Raw genomic sequence first — 18,464 nt, 5'->3', positions numbered from 1 at the left:
AAACATTTACGTGGGAGGAGCAACAAAGAAGATAAACTGGTTTAAATAAGAGTGCCTTCTGATTGTTTACTCGTAGTCTTATTAAAAATTCAACCAATTATTGTAGCCAACATACAGCGCTGTTGCGCTACGGGCGTCCCGAGTTCGAATCCCGACTAGAGGACCTTTTCCGATCCCGCACCCTATCTCTCCCACTTCCCTTTCTGTCAGTTTTGATCGGTCCTATCCTAATAAAGGCAAAATGCAAACAAAAAAAATGCAGAAGAAGTAGATAGTGAAGGCAGAGGTGTTAGTGTGACCGATCGATGGCACCCTCATTTAAAGAAGTAACTTCTTTGGTGGAGGGTGGTCTTCACAGCAAAAACGCGTTATGTGAGCAGATCATGTGACAAATACAGACGAACTTGTTGAGCTTTCACGTCCTTCCTGTTCAGTGTGCTGCACTCGAGTGAACTTCGCTCAGTCAAACAAACATCCGATCGAACAGAGGTACGTGAAGAATGGTAAAGCTTTGATACAACGTTGCTACGCTGTTAAACTCATCGGTTTCGTTTAAACAATCCTTCTGCAGTGTTTTAGCAACGTGACGCCAGCACTAGAGTGATTTGTGGGCTGGAAAAAGCAAGTATGGAGATTTCATTTAGTGGAAAGCGTGCTCTTGTGACTGGAGCTGGCAAAGGTAAGCTTTAATGCTTAAAGGGACAGTTCACACAAACATTTCTGCTGTTTTTCGTGGAACACAAAAGGAGAAATATTTAAGACAGTCCATGTCACTCTTTTCCATTCATTTACTAACATGCCATGCCTCAAAACAAAAATCAACATAACAGTATAATATAAATGATTTATATTAGTCGTGTTCAGTGATTTGCCATACCATTTGTTTGTCATACCATAAGGCTTTTATAAGGAACAGACTTATTTTGGAGAGTTCATGAGACAAGCAGCAATTTCGAATTTGCCACCAATTAAATCTGTGTATGTATGTATGTGAATTATTCCATTAGCATTCAATCTGAAAATATATAACATTATAGAAAATATTATGAGACCCAAAAATGATATGTACAAAAAAGCATTTTTGAAAATAAATAAAACTTAAAAAAAAAAAAAAAAAAGGTAATTGTGACTTCTATCTCCCAATTCTTTTTTTTTTTTTTCTTGCAGTTCTGAGTTTATATCTCACAATTCTGGCCCTTTTTTTTTTTTTTTTTTTTTGAGAAAGGTCTGAATTGCAAGCTATAAATGTGCAATTCTGAGAAGAAAAGCTGAAATTGTGAGATTTAAAAAAACAACAACTGCAAGATGTAAAAAAAAAAAAAAAGTAAAAGAAAAAGGTGAGAATTCTGTGTCTCTCAGAATTCAGATTTTTTTATTTTTTTCAGAATTAAGAGACAAAAAGTCAGATCTGTCAGATAAGTCACAATTGTATTATGGCCTTCCATACACATTGTTTCAAACTTGAAGTGAAAAATCATAAAATTAATATTTATAATAATATTTGCAATGATACAAGCAATCAAGCAGCTGCAATTTTTTTTATGTTTTTTTAAAGAAGTCTCTTCTGCTCACCAAGCCTGCATTTATTTGATCCAAAGTGCAGCAAAAACAGTAAAATGTTAAAATATTTTTACTATTTAAAATAATTGTTTTCGATTTAAATATATTTTAAAATGTAATTTATTCCTGTGATTTCAAAGTTTAATTTTTAGCATCATTACTCCAGGCTTCAGTGTCACATGATCCTTCAGAAATCATTCTAATATTCTGATTTGCTGCTCAAAAAACATTTATTATTATTTGTATTATTACTGTTATGTTGAAAACAGCGGAGAAGATTTTTTTCAGGTTTCTTTGATGAATAGAAAGTTCCAAAGAACAGCATTTATCAGCATAGAATCCTGAGAAAATGTACCGAACTGTTTTCAACATTGCTAATAATCATAAATGTTTGTTGAGCAGCAAATCAGCATATTAGAATGATTTGTGAAGGATCATGTGACACTGAAGTCACATGAGTAATGATGCTGAAAATTCAGCTGCGCATCACAGAAATAAATTACATTTGAACAGATATTCACATAGAAAGCAGAGATTTTAAATAGTAAAAATATTTCACAATTTTACTGTTTTTGCTGTACTTTGGATCAAATAAATACAGGCTTGGTGAGCAGAAGAGACTTCTTTAAAACCATTATCTTTTGTGTTCCACAGAAGAAATAAAGTCAGACATGTCACATGTTTTTGTGAACTGTCCCTTTAAAAGTGCATAATCACATTTGCATAATAAGCACATAGTATGCATGCTTTGAACTCTCTAAATGAGTGTTGTTGAGTATAACGATACGTCAGATCGTTGACTTTTCCTCAATGCCTCCCAGGGATCGGACGGGCCACGGCACTGGCTCTGGCACGCTGTGGGTCAGAGGTCACGGCTGTCACACGCACTAAGGCTGACCTGGAGAGCCTGGTGCAGGAGGTAACGACCCCTCGGTCACGGTCCGGCTCATCCCGAGACAAAAGCCCACCGATCCATTGTCTCCCGGCGCATCGGCGTTCTAGCGTTCTCCCGCTGCTCCTTTATGCTTTCTAGCTCTCATTCAGCCAGACTCTGACAATGCACGGCCTCTTTGTAATACAGGCTGCTTTTGATCCGCAGTGTCCCTCCATTAAGCCGGTGTGCGTGGATCTGTCGGACTGGGACGCCACAGAGCAGGCGCTGAAAGACGTGGGTCCGGTGGATCTGCTGGTGAACAATGCGGCCTGCGCTAAACTTCAGCCCTTCCTGGAAGTCACGCCAGATCAGTTTGACACGTACGGCTTTGAAATATCACTCACACGCTGTCGTTTGTGTGTTTAAATAGGCTGAGTGCATTTGTGATTGCCTTCGCAGGTCTTTCAATGTCAACGTGAAGGCTGCACTTCATGTTGCTCAAGTAAGAAGAGACCAAACCTATGCTGGAGGAGTTTTATAAATGCTGTCTACGTTTGTAATGGTGTTGCGTGCGTTCGCTGCAGATCGTGGCTCGAGGAATGAAGGCCAGAGGAAGTGGAGGATCCATTGTGAACATCTCGAGTCAAGCCTCACAGAGCGCTCTGAGAGATCACGCCGTTTACTGTGAGTGCACTGACCCGCAACTCAAACGTCTAATCGTATTTATCAAATTCATGCAACTGGAATCACTGTCCCAGGCCTATTTATTGGGCCCGGAGAGAAAGATTTTGTTTCCATACACAATTTTCTACAGCCAGAATGAATCAAATCCCATTTCTAATTCTGTTTATATGATTGTGCACTATTGGTCAAAAGCTTGGAATAATTATGATTCTGCTCTCCGTAGCTGCATTTATTTGATCAAAAATTGTGAAATATTATTACAATGTAAACTAGCTGTTTCTATGTAAATGTCTGTTCAAATGTAATTTATTTCTGTGATCAAAGCAGAATTTTTTGTGAAAACATTACATTGTAATATATATTACCATTCAAAAGTTTAGGGTAAAATAAAATAAAATACAATAATCAAGAATGCATAAAGTGACAGTAAAGATATTTATAAAATAAGATGAGGGCTGTCAAATAATTAATCATGATTAATCACATACAAAATAAAAGTTTGAGTTTGCCTAATATATGTGTGTGTACTGTGTGTAATTATTATGTATATATAAATACACACAAGTTAATGTATGTATTTAAGAAATATTTACAAGTATATGTATTTATTATAATCTTTTATATAATTTGTATTGTGTATATATATAAATATTTTGTACATAAATAACGTATTTCTCTTAAATATGTACATTAATTTGTATATATATATGGCAAACTCAAACTTTTATTTTGTATGCGGTTTATTGTTTGACAGCCCTAAATAAAATCTAAAATATTTATAAAATATTAAGCGGCAAAAACTTTGTCAGCATTGTTATTAAGTAAGAACCATCATTAATAATTGAGCCAGAATAATAATTAATATTAGAATGATTTGTGAAGGATCATGTGACACTGAAGACTGGAGTACTGATGCTGAAAATTCAGCTGCGCATCACAGAAATAAATTACAGTTTAACAGATTTTTTACATGGAAATCAGCTATTTTACACTGTAATAATATTTCACAATTTTTACTCTATTTTTGATCAAATGAATGCAGCCTTGATGAGCAGAAGAGACTTTTTACGAGGACGTTAGATCATAAAACGAAAACTCATGTAAACTTGCATGTTTTTTTTTCCCTGTTTACTTGCTTAATTTTTTCCCGTTGATGAGATTATTTCAGGTCTATAATCATGTGAAGGCTTTCTGATTATTATCAGATTATTTTGGTGCATGTAAACATTACTATTAATGAGGCCGCATTCATGCATGTGCATAAAATATGCAATGATGGGAGATTTTTATGTGAGGGTCAGATAATACAAAGAAAAGAGCCCTGAGACAATTAAACTAAATGCATGGATGTGAAAAGCTGATTAGAGTTTTATTACAGCACGGTTAAGGGTCATTATATAAAAAATTTTGACCACAGAATTGAGTGACTGACCAATTTTTTTATGCCAAAAAATCATTAGGATATTAAGGAAAGATCATGTTCCATGAAGATATTTTGTACATTTCCTACCGTAAATATCAAAGTTAATTTTTGACTAGTAATATGCATTGCTAAGAGCTTCATTTGGACAACTTTAAATTATTTTCAAATATCGTCTGATCCTAACAAACCATACACCAATGGAAAGCTTATTTATTGATGTATAAATGTTGTATAAATTTGACTCTTATGACTGTTTCTGTGGTCCAGGGTCACATATTTCAGATGTTAATCCAAATCCTATAATGTTATACTGAAGTGCACATTTAAAATAGTAATGAGCTGAGTGTGTTTTGCGCAGGCGCCACTAAAGGAGCGCTGGACATGCTGACCAGAGTGATGGCGCTGGAGTTGGGCCCGTATCAGGTTCATCACTGCTTATTAAATCCTGATTTAAAGTGCAGTTTATGAGTTTTGTCAGATCATGTTAATGGGATTTGTCAAACACTGAGCTCATTGTCTGTTGTTTACAGCTTTGAGAAAATGAATCGTGCATTGCGGTGAACAGACTTTTCATCAGTCAACAAACACCCTCTTAAATCTGTGAATCTGTTTGCTAATCGTCTCAAATGGGCGATTAAATATCGGGGTGTGTATCGCTAACCGCTCTGTAATTATGTGGAGAAGTGGAAGGAATTGCTGACAGCTGATAATGCATATTTATGGTGGAGTTGTTTGTTTCTGGCCCGCAGTTTTGGGTTGGATGGTGGGGATTTGTTAATATTCACCATCATGTTTTTCTTCCTGACTGAACAAACAGCAGATTATACAGCAGACTATAGATCCCGACTGGTAGACACTCTTGGCACGCTCATGTGTTATGGAGCAGACAAACTGGTTTGTTCTAGGAATGTCAAATTAATTAAACTATAAACTATAATGCCTGTCATTATGAGGACAGAACATCTTTAATCCATTTTTCTTTTCTTGAGAGCTAAATGGGATCATTAATGAACAATGTGGACATGGCCGAACACTGTAGTAACTTCTTCCATGAATAGTGAAATATGATGATTAAAATATTTAGTAACCCTGCTGAGTGACATCCGAATTTACATGAACCCTCTTACCTTTTCTGGTGTATTTTCTGTTTTTATATCTTTAAAAATATATATTATAAATTATGATTATGATGATGATTATTATTATTGTTAATATTATCTGTAAAATAATAATAATAATAAATTAGTAATATTAAAAATATAAAAACAGCAAATACATGGTGTACTTGCTTTTTTCAATATTTTGAAAATACTATTTACATTTATTATGGTTATGATGATTATTATTATTATTAATAGTTGTAATCATATAATAATAATTATCATAATAATAATAAATGAATAATATTAAAAATATAAAAACAGCAAATACTTAAAAGTGGGTATTGGTGTATTTGCTGTGTTTATATGATATTAAAATATTATTTTTTATGATTATGATGTTATGATTATGATGTTTTAATATAAATATTATACATTTATAATATTTAAAATATAAAACAGCAAATACACCAAAATGGTTGCAGATTTAGTTACACATTTTGATGTGTATTCTGTTTTTATACATTTTTTTAAAATATGAATATTTTATTTATATATATATATATATATATATTTTTTTTTTTTTTTTTTTCTTTTAATTTGTTTAAAAATTATGATGATTATTAGATTTTATATAAATAATATAACAGCAGATACACCAAAATTGGTAACATGGTTACCCATGATGGTGTATTTTCTGTTTTTAAATCAATATTATTTTAATATTTATTTACTTTTTTTTTTAAGACCAAATGTTGTAGTTATTGGTAAACATATTTACCATAAATGCATTTTAATAATAATAAAAATAATAACAACATGTATATTTATTACAACAACTATTATTTATTTTATTATATTATTATTATTATTATTATTGTTATTGCAGTTAAATTAAAACAAAACTAATCTTTGTGAGTTTTCTCTATATTGGACTGAAAGTGTGTGTTAGGTAACTGTATTCATTGCTGACGTGATGTAATGTGTCCTGGACAGATCCGAGTGAACTCTGTGAATCCGACCGTGGTGATGACAGATATGGGGAAGATTGGATGGAGTGACCCAGAAAAAGCCAAAAGCATGACGTCACGCATCCCGCTGGGGAAGTTTGCAGGTGAGTGTGTGTTTGTGGGTCACCGTAACACACTATGAAAGTCAAATCGTGTTTGCCCCAGTTGTTTCAATAATCAAGGTGACTACGCTGATAAATCTCATTGATTATGAGAACACAGTTCTGTACGGTGACTCACATTGGCAGTGCAGTGAATGTGTTGCATTTGGGCTTCAGCAAAGATTGTGCAAGTGTGATTTAGTGACATCAGAGGCAGATTGTGAAACTTATGTGACGCTTATGAAACACCAGAATGTCAACAGCCTCAGTCTCTAGTGATTGAGTTTTTTTTTTAGAGTGTTTCTGTTTGCTCGGCACACTAAACATCTTTTCTCTGGTGTTGTTTAGAAGTGGAGGATGTGGTGAACTCCATCCTCTTCCTCCTCAGCGATAAGAGCGCCATGACCAACGGCGTCATCCTGCCCGTGGACGGAGGTTTTCTGGCTTGCTAAGAATGAATATAATCACACACAGGTGAATGAAGGTGATTGGATGCCTTTTACCTGTGACAAGTCATTTTCATTGTATTCGAAAGAGCAGCATGAACATTCTGCTGAATATCTCCTTTTGTGTCACACAAAAAAGACAGTCCACTGTGGGATTCTGAGTGTGAGTAAATAACATAAATGGTGTTTTTGTGTGAATGTTTTCTCTTAGTGTAACACACTAGAGCAGCCTGCATAATGAGCAGGACATTAAACTGAAGTGAAGCGTTTAACAGCTGTTGCTCTAATGAGCTCATATGCTCCTCATGAGAGCCTGAAGGTCTCTGCTTCCAGTTGCCATGACAATACAGTAGATTTTATGTCCTGTAGTATCATCTACGGCCTGTAGAGATCAGCAATCACATGATTTTTATTTCTATTCTGTTCTGTTCTATTCTATTCTGTCTTATAGAATTTTTAAAATAATTTTATCATTTGTTTTTTCAAATTAATTCCTTAACATGTGAACATGGACCGTGGTCATAAGGGTCAATTTTTCGAAATTGAGATTTATACATTGTCTCAAGGTTGAATAAATAAGATTTTCATTGATGTCTGGTTTGTTAGGAGAGGACAATATTTGCTCGAGACACAACTATTTGAAAATCTGGAATCTGAGGGTGCAAAAAAAAAATCAAAATATTGAGAAAATCACCTTTAAAGTTGTCCAAATGAAGTTATTACTAATCGAAAAATAAGTTTTGATATATTTACAGTAGGAATTTTACAAAATATCTTGATGGAACATGATCTTTACTTAATATCTTAATGATTCTTGGCATAAAAGAAAAATCAATAATTTTGACCCATACAGTGTATTGTTGTCTATCGCTACAAATACACCCGTGATACTTATGCTCCAGAGTCACATACGTCTAAATAGGTACTATTCAATTTTATGACATTTTAGTTAAACTAAAAGAAAATAAGAAATGATGCCTTGGCATCTAGATGAAATAAAATAAGTTTAATATATTAAAAATGAAAAATTAACATTTGTAAAATGTTACATTTGTAATATTATTAATATTATGTTTATTCTTATTAATATATTTTTTCATTTCAAGTAATGATTTTTTTTTAAATGATAAAATAGTTTTTGGTTTTCCTTTTATTTAACAATTATAACCCTGATTCATAGTCTTGCATTATTCTACACTGTAATAATTAAATCCAGATTTCAATTCAATTTTTTCAAATTAATCTTGTCTAAATAGTTACTATTAAATTGTATTAATACATTTATAAAATTGTAGTTAAACTAAAAGAAAATGAGAAATGATGCATTGGCATCTAAATGAAATAAAATAAAAGTTTAATATTAAAAAAAAAAAATTAGGTGAAAAAATGTTACATTTATTCTTGCTAATATTTTTTTTTCCATTTCAAGTAATGATTTTTTTTTTTTAATGATTTTAGTTTTTAGTTTTACCTTTAGTTAACAATAGTAACTCTGACTCTGATCTGAGTCTTGCATTATTCCACAATATAATAATTAAATCCAGATTTTCCTGAACTAATTTTGGACCTTTAAGTCAATATTTTATTCTATGTCTTATATAATGTTTAAAATGATTTAATTATTGCTCACTTTAATTTTAGTTGGCTTTAGTAGTTTTGTGTGTGTGTGTGTGTGTATATATATATATATATATATATATTTTTTTTTTTTTTTTTTAATGATTTTAGTTTTTAGTTTTAATTAACAATTATAACCCTGGTTCCACAATACCACAATGTAATAATTAAATCTAGATTTTCCTGACCAAATTTTGGACTTTTAAGTCAATCAAGCCAAGCCAAGTTATATTTATTTATATACCACTTTTTGCATTTTACATTATTTTAAAGCAGCTTTACAGAAAATCATGAAGTTGATGTTTATAATATCATGCCTTAGCCGATTAGAGCTGAATTTTAATATCTTTTACATTTTCCAACAATATAAACAATCAAGCTGAGGTTTTCAACATAGCATATAATAAATACCGTTTTACATGAATATACTGTATTTCTGCAGAAAAGCTTGTATATCCAACTTTTTGCAACAGTGTAAAAAGGCCTCAACAAGCAAGCAGAAATGCATTGACTTGAAGCTCTGCAAACGAGCGTAAAATCTCCCATTACGGTCTGTTTCTCACACAAAGCTGTTGTTTGGCTTCAGAAGACTTGCACAAGACATGTGCATTAGATTCTGTTATACTTTTATTCAAATGAATGAAAGCAGAGAGTGACGGTAAGGGTAAAACATGAATAGATTTATTAATTAATGCATTCCTCATCTAAAACATTTGTGTAAATATACTATCTTACATCATGGAAATGTCTTTTGGCAGCTGTGAAGATCAACTTTTTTTGTCCATTTTGAGTTATTTACAAAGTTAGCTGAGAGAAAGGAAGTGCTGGAGCACCGATGCAGGATACGGCTGCGATCGCGAAGACTCGAACCCAACAGCCAAGCACGTCACGGACGAACGCCACACTCACGCCACATGCAGACACCACTGAACAAGGGAACGATCAAGAACAAACGCCCATGCGTGTCTTTTCAGGCTTCCGGTCGTGGCATGCAAGTCCCTCGTACACCCGCCGCCGCCGCCGCCATCGCCATCGCCATCGCCATCGATGGGCATTTGTTCAGACAGAGCGCCGAGATTTGGGATCGTGAAGCTGTACCATAAAACCCTTCATCGGTGCTTAATCTGTACGTAGAAAACTAGAAAAGAAAGAAAATCCAAAACCAGTGTATTCACTAACCGCATCAATTAGTTCAGATCCACGTGAAAGTAGAGACACCACGTGCGAGTTTCACAGTTTCCTTCTCCAGTGTTTGGAACATCTAGTCTTCATGAACGCATCAGGCTTTAAAGTCAACATGAAATCAAACACACCCTGTTTGAGTTCTTCATTTATGCGTCTGGTCATATAGCGCGTCATTCAGTCGTGCGCAATATTCCAAAGATCAAAGTCTTCATCTTTGCAATCTGTCGTCAAAACGTAATGACTATATACCCAGCTAACAGGAAACGTTCTTCCAGTAACGTTAATACAGTGTTCATTCAGAGCGATCTGCTCTTTATTAGTGTTTGCACAAAAACATTTACACTTTGTTCATTAAACATTTTTCTTAAATGTTACTAGAATGTTCAGAGAACATTCAAAAGTAACATTCCCAAAATGTTTTTAAATGTTACTAATTTCAAAAAGTTCAGAAAAGATTCAAATGAACATTCCCACAAAATTATATAAATGTGTCCTTAATGTATAACATAAAAAATAAAAAACACTAAATGTTCTCAAAATGTTAACACTGACATTCTGAACAAATGTTCTTCCTGTAACATTGTTACAATGTTCATTCGAAGTTATTAAAAATGTTACATCATTCAGGGAATGTTTGATTTGAAACATTGTTTTTTAAATGTTACAATTGTCAGAATGTTTAGAGAACATTTAAAAGTTTTCATAATGTTTGCAAAATAATCAAATCAAATGTTTCCTTATGGTCTATAAACATTTTAAAAACTGAACGTTGAAAGAACATTGAACAGTAACGTTCTCATAATGTTTCAAATAATAAAATGGAATGTTCCTTTAACTTTTGCAGTACCTAAAAAGTTATTAAAATAACATTTAAAAAAGTTAAGAAAACATTTCGAAATAATTCTTTCTTGGAACAAATTTTTGTTCGCTGGGTACAAAGCTCAACTTCGAGGTACACGCTGAATATCCTGTTTCGCTCATTCCAGATGTAAAACGGGTCGTGAAGTCCGTTTCACGTTGACTTTAACGCGACGCTAATACTGCGAACGGTTAGCTTTGTACAAGACCGTCTAAATCAACAGAACTTTGCCGTTTCTCTGACACGCTTCCTTTACAACACCAAGAAACACTTCCTTACAGTATGTCGACAATTACACTGGACCACTAAAACTTCTCATAGAAACGATATGAAATGGAATATTACGTCTCTGGGCGCGCGAGGCCGCCGAAAACAAAAGCCATCTACGCGAGGTTTCCCTCCGACTGGACGCGTCTAGCCAATGGTTCATATACATGTAATGTGCATTAGAACTTCATGGACGGCTGTCACCGAACCTGTGAGAGGAGTACAATATATTTTCCAAGAGGCTGATTAAAAATCTTGTAGTTTGGTGCGGGGGCCGGGAAGTGACGTTCGCTCAGAAGAGGGTGCAGCGCTTGCCGCGTTTTTTGACGGGCGGAGGGCAGAGGACGGCGCGGATGGCCTCGTCAAATACAGTCTTTAGACCGCGCTGAGTCAGAGCGGAGCACTCCAGATACTTCACGGCACCTGCGGCACAAACACAACAAAACGTGAACGTCACATTTAGCTAAAATGTGTTTTTTGTTCTAATTGGAAGAATTTTACTTGAGTCAAGGTGAAAATATATACTCTAAAGGACACCCTTTGATCGCACATTTCTGCCACTAAATGAAAAAAAAAAAAAGGTAATTGCAAGTTTCTATCTCACAATTCTCAGAATTGTGCGATTTAAACACAATTGCAGGTTATAAAGTTTATGTCTCACAATTCTGAGAAATGAAGTAACTAAAATAAAGATGAAAAAAAGACTTACAATTCAGACTATTATTCGCAACTGCATGTTATGAAGTAAGAATTGCAAGATAGAAACTCGCAATTCTGCCTTTTTTTTTAATTTATCTCACAACTGTGACTTTTTTTTCTCAGAATTGTAAGTTTATATCTCACAATTCTGACTTTATAACACACAACTTCAAAGTCAGAATTGTGAGATATAAAATTGCATAATCTTTTTTCCCCCTAAAAGTTGGACTTTATAACTCACAGTTGTTTGTATTTCACAATTCAAAGAATTGTGGAATTGCGTGTTTTTATTTTGCAATTCTGACTTTATTTTTGGCAATTGTAAGACTTATATCATGCAATTCGAAGAAAAAAAGTCAATTCTTTTTTTATTTTTTATGCAGCGGTGGAAACGGGCTTCCATATCACCCTGCAGTTTTCTGTCAAAATAAAAGGTTGATGGTTTATTGTCTGAAAAATAAATAAATATTAGCCATAAATATTAGCAATGTAATTTTGCAGTTGTAAGTAAAATAAAAATAAAAATATTTAAATATTACTAGAATTTCTTTTGCCATACTGATATAATTATTTCACAATTTGGACTTTTTTTTCTCATAATTGCATGATACAAACTTGCAATTCTGACTTTCACAATTTTAACTTTTTTTCCTCACAATTCTGACTTTTTTTCTTGCAATTCTGATTTTTTTCTAAGAATTGCGTGATATAAACTCACAATTGCAAGTTACGAAGTCCATTTCTGAGGGAGAAAAAAAAGACTATGTTCTTAGAATTTCAAGTTTATATTTCACAATTCTGACTTCTTAACTTGCAATTGCATTATAAAGTCAGAATTGTGAGATAAAAAGTCACAATAACCTTTTTTAATTTTTTTATTTAGTGGCAGAAACAAGCTTCCATACTATTCTCTACTATTCAGACATTTTTCAAACAAAAGTTTGGGGTGTGTGCAATTTTTTTTTCTCAAGCTCTGCTTGAATTGGCTGCATTGAATTGTTAAAAATACAGTAAAAACAGTAATATTGTAAAATATTATTAGAATTTAAAATAACTGTTTTCTATGTGAATATGTGTTCAAATGTAATTGATTTCTGTGATGCGCAGCTGAATTTTCAGCATCATCACTCCAGTCTTCAGTGTCACATGATCCTTCTGATTATTAGCAATTTTAAAAACAGTTGTGCTGCACAACCAAAATCTTGTGCAACATTATAAATGTCTTTACTGTCACTTTTGATGAAGCCTTGCTGAATAGAATCATTAACTTCTCTCAAATGTTTAAACGTTTAAATGTTATTCCTGCATCAGTCAGCTTTTTCCTGTTTGTGGCAGCTTTGAGAAACATTCAGACTCAGGCTTGTTGCCGCAGCACAAAGAGCTGTTCTCTATCAGCTGACGGAGGAACGGCCATTGTGTTTCCTCCTCCGCGCTGCCGGCTCATGCTGGACCTCCAGCGCTAAGACAATGGGCATCTCTGTGCTTCGTCCCACTCCAGCATATGACAACATAACCAGCGTCCCACTCACTCACAGAGCCCAACTCCATAACCGCATTACCGGACGTACACTTTTCCCGCTCTCATTCATTAATCAAGTGTTTTTGTCTGTACGCACCGATCTCTCGGGCCATGGCCAGACCCTGCGGGTAGGTGATGGGCGACAGCTTCTTGTCCCGCAGCCTCTCTATGGTGTCCTTATCATCTCGCAGGTCCAGTTTGGTGCCCACCAGGATGATGGGTGTGTTGGGGCAGTGATGTCGCACCTCGGGGTACCACTGCAGCGCAAACGTACAGTCATATATTACATTCTTGTGTTGTGTTTTTGTCTGTTTTGCATGCTCTGCTTTCAAAAACAAATGAAAAATGAGATGCACCAACCTTCGCACGGACGTTCTCAAAGGACGCTGGGCTCACCAGTGAAAAGCATATTAAAAACACATCCTGCAAAGAAAACAGAGGGGAAATGCTGTTCATAATGATATTCACAACTCGATTACACAGCACTGCATCGTACTTGCTGAATGAATCCAATACTTGTTTCATATTCATTTTGAAGACCTGATTCCACAGCTAGTGTCTGTTTTGCTGGAGCACTTTCTCACAAAATATGCATTTCATAGCATTTTTGCTTTCAACCACCATTTGTAAGGGGAAGAAGAATTGTATTATTCTTTGATAAGCAGAAAAACCATAAATACATGATTCAGGATTCCTGAAAAATCTAATCTTAATTAAAATCAATCTTTATTCTTATTTTGTGAAAAGTATTTTTAAGTGTTATTTTTTTCTCAGCTTTTTTTTTTTTTTTGAAATCTGTTATGCTCATCAAGGCTGCATTTATCTGATAAAAAAACCCAGTAATATTGTAAAATATTATTTCAGTTTAAAAGAACTCTTTTCTATGTAAATATACTTTAATTTACATCTATTTACATATTTCAAACGAAATGTATTCCTGTGAAAAAGCTGAATTTTGGAAGAATTCAGAAAAAAAATAGAGTAAAAAATGGAAATATTATTACAATTTAAAATAGCTGTTTTCTATGTGAATATATGATAAAATGTAATATATTTCTGTGATTAAAGTTGGATTTTCAGCATCATTACTCCAGTCTTCAGTGTCACATGAAATCATTAAAATATGCATTATTTTAAACTGCAATAATACTTTACATTTTTACTTTTTTTTCTGTGTTTTGAACAAATAAATGCAGCCTTGATGAGCATAAAAGAATTCTCTAAAAAAACATTAAAAATCGTACTGATCCTAAAATTTTGAATGACAGTGTTAAATAAAATAAAATAAAATAAAATAAAACAAAATAAATGAGAGAGCAAAAAATTACACCTGCCCAGAAAGGGGAAAACAAGATTATTTTGTTAGAGATAATTTGGGCACATAAATACTAATTATTAACTAATTAACTAATACTAATTTTTTTTTTTTTTTTTTTTTTTGAGTTAATTTAATAAAATTAAACTTTTGGGTGAATGTCCATAAAGCTGTAAAATATGTATTGGATCTTAAAATTCCCTTGACTTTTGAGGTCCTTTATTTTGGTTTAATAAATATTACAGCATATATTCATTTATATATATATTTATATGTTTAATAAATAATTAAAATTTATCTATCTATATATATATATCTATATATATATACATATATATGTATGTTTAATACATAATTAAAATCGTTGTGTATTAATTATATTACTATCCCACTATTGTATCATTAAACTAGGTGATATTAGGATATTTTTTTGCAAATCAGCAGAATTATTTCCAGACGCAGGGCTGAGTACAATCATTTTAATGACAAGAATCTGAAAGTCACACACCGTCTGCGGGTACGAGAGGGGACGGAGGCGATCGTAGTCTTCCTGTCCTGCTGTATCCCATAAGCCAAGGTTGACCGGTTTCCCATCCACCATCACATTGGCGGAGTAGTTGTCAAATCTGAAAAAGGCACAGAGACAAACCACATCAGAATTAATCACTGCCACCGCGGTTCAGAAACTGACTTCGATTCTGAGCCATGAAGCATTCCTGAACACTCATTCATCTCTACGACAAATAAAGCAGTTCCTCAGAAACACATTCCAGAGTCGCATCAGCTCACATTTTTGGAATATCTCCCTATAAAGCATCAGGACGGAGTTCATTAGAACTATAGATCGCTCAACTAATTGTCTTATTGAAATGCAAATCAATGCCGTCACATGCACTGGCCTCCAAAACATCTCACATCTTACATCTTTTGAGGAACATTTATTTGTTCATCAGCGTTGGATTGCATTGCATTATATGGATCATTTCAATCTCATCTTACTAACATATTACTGGAGATATAGAGCGACCACTCTTATTTAGATCATTAATGTAATAAAGATCTTATTGATTTACAATGCAATCATCATGTTCTCACTATATGCATCATTAAAGCCTGATGCATCAAATATGATACAAACACACACCACATATGCAATTTTCAATAAATTAGTTTGTATATTTTTATGTAAACAGCAGATGCACGCTATATACTCACACTGTAGGGATGTACTCGCCGGGGAAGGCATTTGTGGTGTAGCTGATCAGCAGACAGGTTTTACCCACCGCCCTGAGGAAACACACACCAGACAGCATAAGCTGTGTACTTCTGACATGCATTACTGTGCATTTATATAAAACTCATATATAGAGAGGAAATGATGGTGAAAAGAGCACTAGGTCAAAACATCACATGATGAATAAGGCTGCATCAACTAAAAGTAGTTAGTGCTGCTAGTGCTAGTGTGCTCTTTTTATGTGGGTGCTAGTATGTCAGATAGTGACAGACCCTGTCCCAGATTCACACTCGCCCGAGGGCAACACACACACACACACACACACACACACACACACAGCTCCATTTCCAATGAAACGTGTACTGAGAGAGCGCTAACCGATAAGAGTCGTTCATGTGAGTCACGTGAATGACTCGTTCACAAAGCGGTTCTCGAATCACTACCTGACTGATTTTTTAAACTGGGCTGTTTTTGTTCAAAAGAACACAAAAGTGAAACTGAAATGATGTGATATATGATAATGTCGATTTCAAAAGTTTTTGAACAGTGAGATTTGTAATGTTTTTTAAAGCCTGCATTTATTTGATCCAAAAGACAGCAAAAGCAGTGATTTTGTGAAATATTTTTACTAATTAAAACAGCTGTTTTCTATGTGAATATTTGTTAAACTGTAATTTATTTCTGTGATGCACAGCTGAATTTTCAGCATCATTACTCCAGTCTTCAGTGTCACGTGATCCTTCACAAATCATTCTAATATGCTGATCTGCTGCTCAACAAACATTTATGATTATTAGCAATGTTGAAAACAGTTGAGTACATTTTTTCAAATTTCTTTCATGAATAGAAAGTTTAGAAGCACATTTATCTAAAATAAAAAGCTTTTGTAACATTATTATTTGTCCAATTTTTTTTTTTTTTTTTTGGTGAAAGAAATTTATTTAATTAAATTTGGTAAGGATGCTTTAAATTTATCAAAAGTGATGATAAAGACATTTGTAATGTTCTTCTGAACTTTATATTCATCAAAGAAACCTGAAAAAAATATTCTCAGCTGTTCTCAACATAATAATAATAAATGTTTTTTTTTGTTTTTTTTTTTAAATCAGCTTGGAAATCACAGGAATAAATTAGATTTTAAAAAATATTCCAACAGAAAACAGTTATTTTAAATAGTAAAATTATTTCAAAATTTTACAGCTTTTGCTGTACTTCAAATAAATGCAGGCTTGGTCAAAAAATTTTGACTGGTAGTGTACATTATCAGTTTGCATATTACATACGGAAGATTCATTATCCACACATGTATATGGGCATCAATAAACTCTAATTTTAAATAGAATGTACTCATTTTAAAATAGAAAAAGGTCACCACCAGAAACAACATACTTCAAATTACTGTAAAGCCTTAAATATGTTCTTTTTTATTTATTTATAATGCACAAAATGTGTAATTACCTCTCAAGATGTCGATTTAACATCTCTTTTCTTTATTATTCTTTTATTTTTTTTCTTAGAAATTGATTTAATCATAATTACATCTGCATTTAATTGCACGCAATGATGTAAAATAATTGCGAATCACGTTCCCGAACCGGTTCTTCAAAGGAACCGATTCGCGGAATGACTCGGACTCCGCATCTCGAGACAGGGAGTGGTAACCATAGCGTTTCTGCTTCAGGCTTTTGCCATTCAACATGGGTCAGTAGTACAACACCCTATGAAACACACTCCCTGACACAGTGAACGACAATGACACATTTCTGTTCAAAGCCTGTTCATTTAATCTCCAATAAACAAAGCATGCTGACAATCCGCACATGCATTAACGATTCAGAATAACACACGAAGACATGAAACAATTATTAATGTATCACGTTGTGATGCGCCCATTACAATAGCTGTACAGATCCCGATCATATTTCAGCTTTACATGCATTCCGCACACGTGCACGCGCTTTGGATCAAATATAGGATGTTACGCTGAGCAAATAATTAAAAATGCAATTGCAAAGGCCAGAACTGGGCATGAATGCATTGCAATAGCCCACACGGGTTTTCCATGGATGCTCCTCTCCATCAGCTCCCAAAAGCACTACTCACCCGTCGCCGACCACCACGCATTTAATAGCTTGCATTTGTGGAGACACAGGTTGCTTCGCTTCACGGCCGTAAACGTGTTTTATTATGCCACAGCTCACACTTAACCCGAGAAATGATAGATATCTGCAAAAATACGGTCACTGCCCTCTTTGCAGCAGCGGTTTTGACAGCGAACCTCGCCGACGCTCTCCGGAGAAAGCCGAAGAAATTTAAAGGGACAGGAGCCCACACAGCATCGACTCACCGCCTACATACAGGACTGAATACTGGACACTAAATACTGGAAATAGGGTCATTTTACCTTTTTAATTAATGGTTGTGTTGTGTTTAATTGTTTAGCACATTAAAATCTATGCGTCATTCCGTCACTGTCTCACCAATGGATCCTCTGTAGTGAATGGGTGCCGTCAGAACGAGAGTCCAAACAGCTGATAAAAACATCACAATAATCCACAAGTAAACCACACC

The 18,464-nt window shown here is 34.1% G+C and overlaps 2 protein-coding genes across 3 annotated transcripts; one reads left to right on the top strand and one right to left on the bottom strand.

Moving 5' to 3' along the window:
• Window positions 1-380: 380 nt before the first annotated feature.
• On the top strand, window positions 381-7,789 carry dcxr (dicarbonyl/L-xylulose reductase). 2 transcript variants are annotated; one of them, XM_051124294.1, is made up of 9 exons: window positions 381-489; window positions 572-679; window positions 2,382-2,479; window positions 2,660-2,814; window positions 2,894-2,936; window positions 3,019-3,118; window positions 4,900-4,964; window positions 6,638-6,755; window positions 7,101-7,789. In XM_051124294.1, exons 2-9 carry the CDS (start codon window positions 628-630, stop codon window positions 7,202-7,204), a joined length of 735 nt encoding a protein of 244 aa, XP_050980251.1. In that variant the 5' UTR covers window positions 381-489; window positions 572-627; the 3' UTR covers window positions 7,205-7,789. The 2 variants fall into 2 exon arrangements, with proteins under 2 accessions (XP_050980251.1, XP_050980252.1); XM_051124295.1 differs by lacking the exon at window positions 381-489 and having other exon boundaries at window positions 496-679.
• Window positions 7,790-10,622: 2,833 nt separating this feature from the next.
• On the bottom strand, window positions 10,623-18,176 carry rac3b (Rac family small GTPase 3b). The gene is made up of 6 exons (XM_051124296.1): window positions 17,997-18,176; window positions 15,875-15,946; window positions 15,168-15,285; window positions 13,705-13,767; window positions 13,442-13,601; window positions 10,623-11,549 (listed from the first exon to the last, which is right to left on the bottom strand). The coding sequence occupies exons 1-6, from the start codon at window positions 18,029-18,031 to the stop codon at window positions 11,419-11,421; spliced, it is 579 nt and encodes a 192-aa protein (XP_050980253.1). The 5' UTR covers window positions 18,032-18,176; the 3' UTR covers window positions 10,623-11,418.
• Between the last annotated feature and the right edge of the window lie 288 nt (window positions 18,177-18,464).

Source organism: Labeo rohita, chromosome 12, assembly GCF_022985175.1.
Source record: "Labeo rohita strain BAU-BD-2019 chromosome 12, IGBB_LRoh.1.0, whole genome shotgun sequence".
Classification (NCBI taxonomy): Eukaryota; Metazoa; Chordata; class Actinopteri; order Cypriniformes; family Cyprinidae; genus Labeo; species Labeo rohita.
Note: the sequence above shows the minus strand (reverse complement) of the source record. Positions and strands in the feature narration are given on the sequence as shown.

Excerpts from the sequence above, each read along its gene's own strand:
- dcxr (XM_051124294.1), top strand. The coding sequence starts at position 628 with ATGGAGATTTCATTTAGTGGAAAGCGTGCTCTTGTGACTGGAGCTGGC. Across the intron at positions 680-2,381 it reads TGTGACTGGAGCTGGCAAAG|GGATCGGACGGGCCACGGCA; the intron begins GTAAGCTTTAAT and ends AATGCCTCCCAG. Across the intron at positions 3,119-4,899 it reads GAGAGATCACGCCGTTTACT|GCGCCACTAAAGGAGCGCTG; the intron begins GTGAGTGCACTG and ends TGTTTTGCGCAG.
- rac3b (XM_051124296.1), bottom strand. The coding sequence starts at position 18,031 with ATGCAAGCTATTAAATGCGTGGTGGTCGGCGACGG. Across the intron at positions 15,947-17,996 it reads TGCGTGGTGGTCGGCGACGG|GGCGGTGGGTAAAACCTGTC; the intron begins GTGAGTAGTGCT and ends GTGTTTCCTCAG. Across the intron at positions 15,286-15,874 it reads GGCGAGTACATCCCTACAGT|ATTTGACAACTACTCCGCCA; the intron begins GTGAGTATATAG and ends TGCCTTTTTCAG.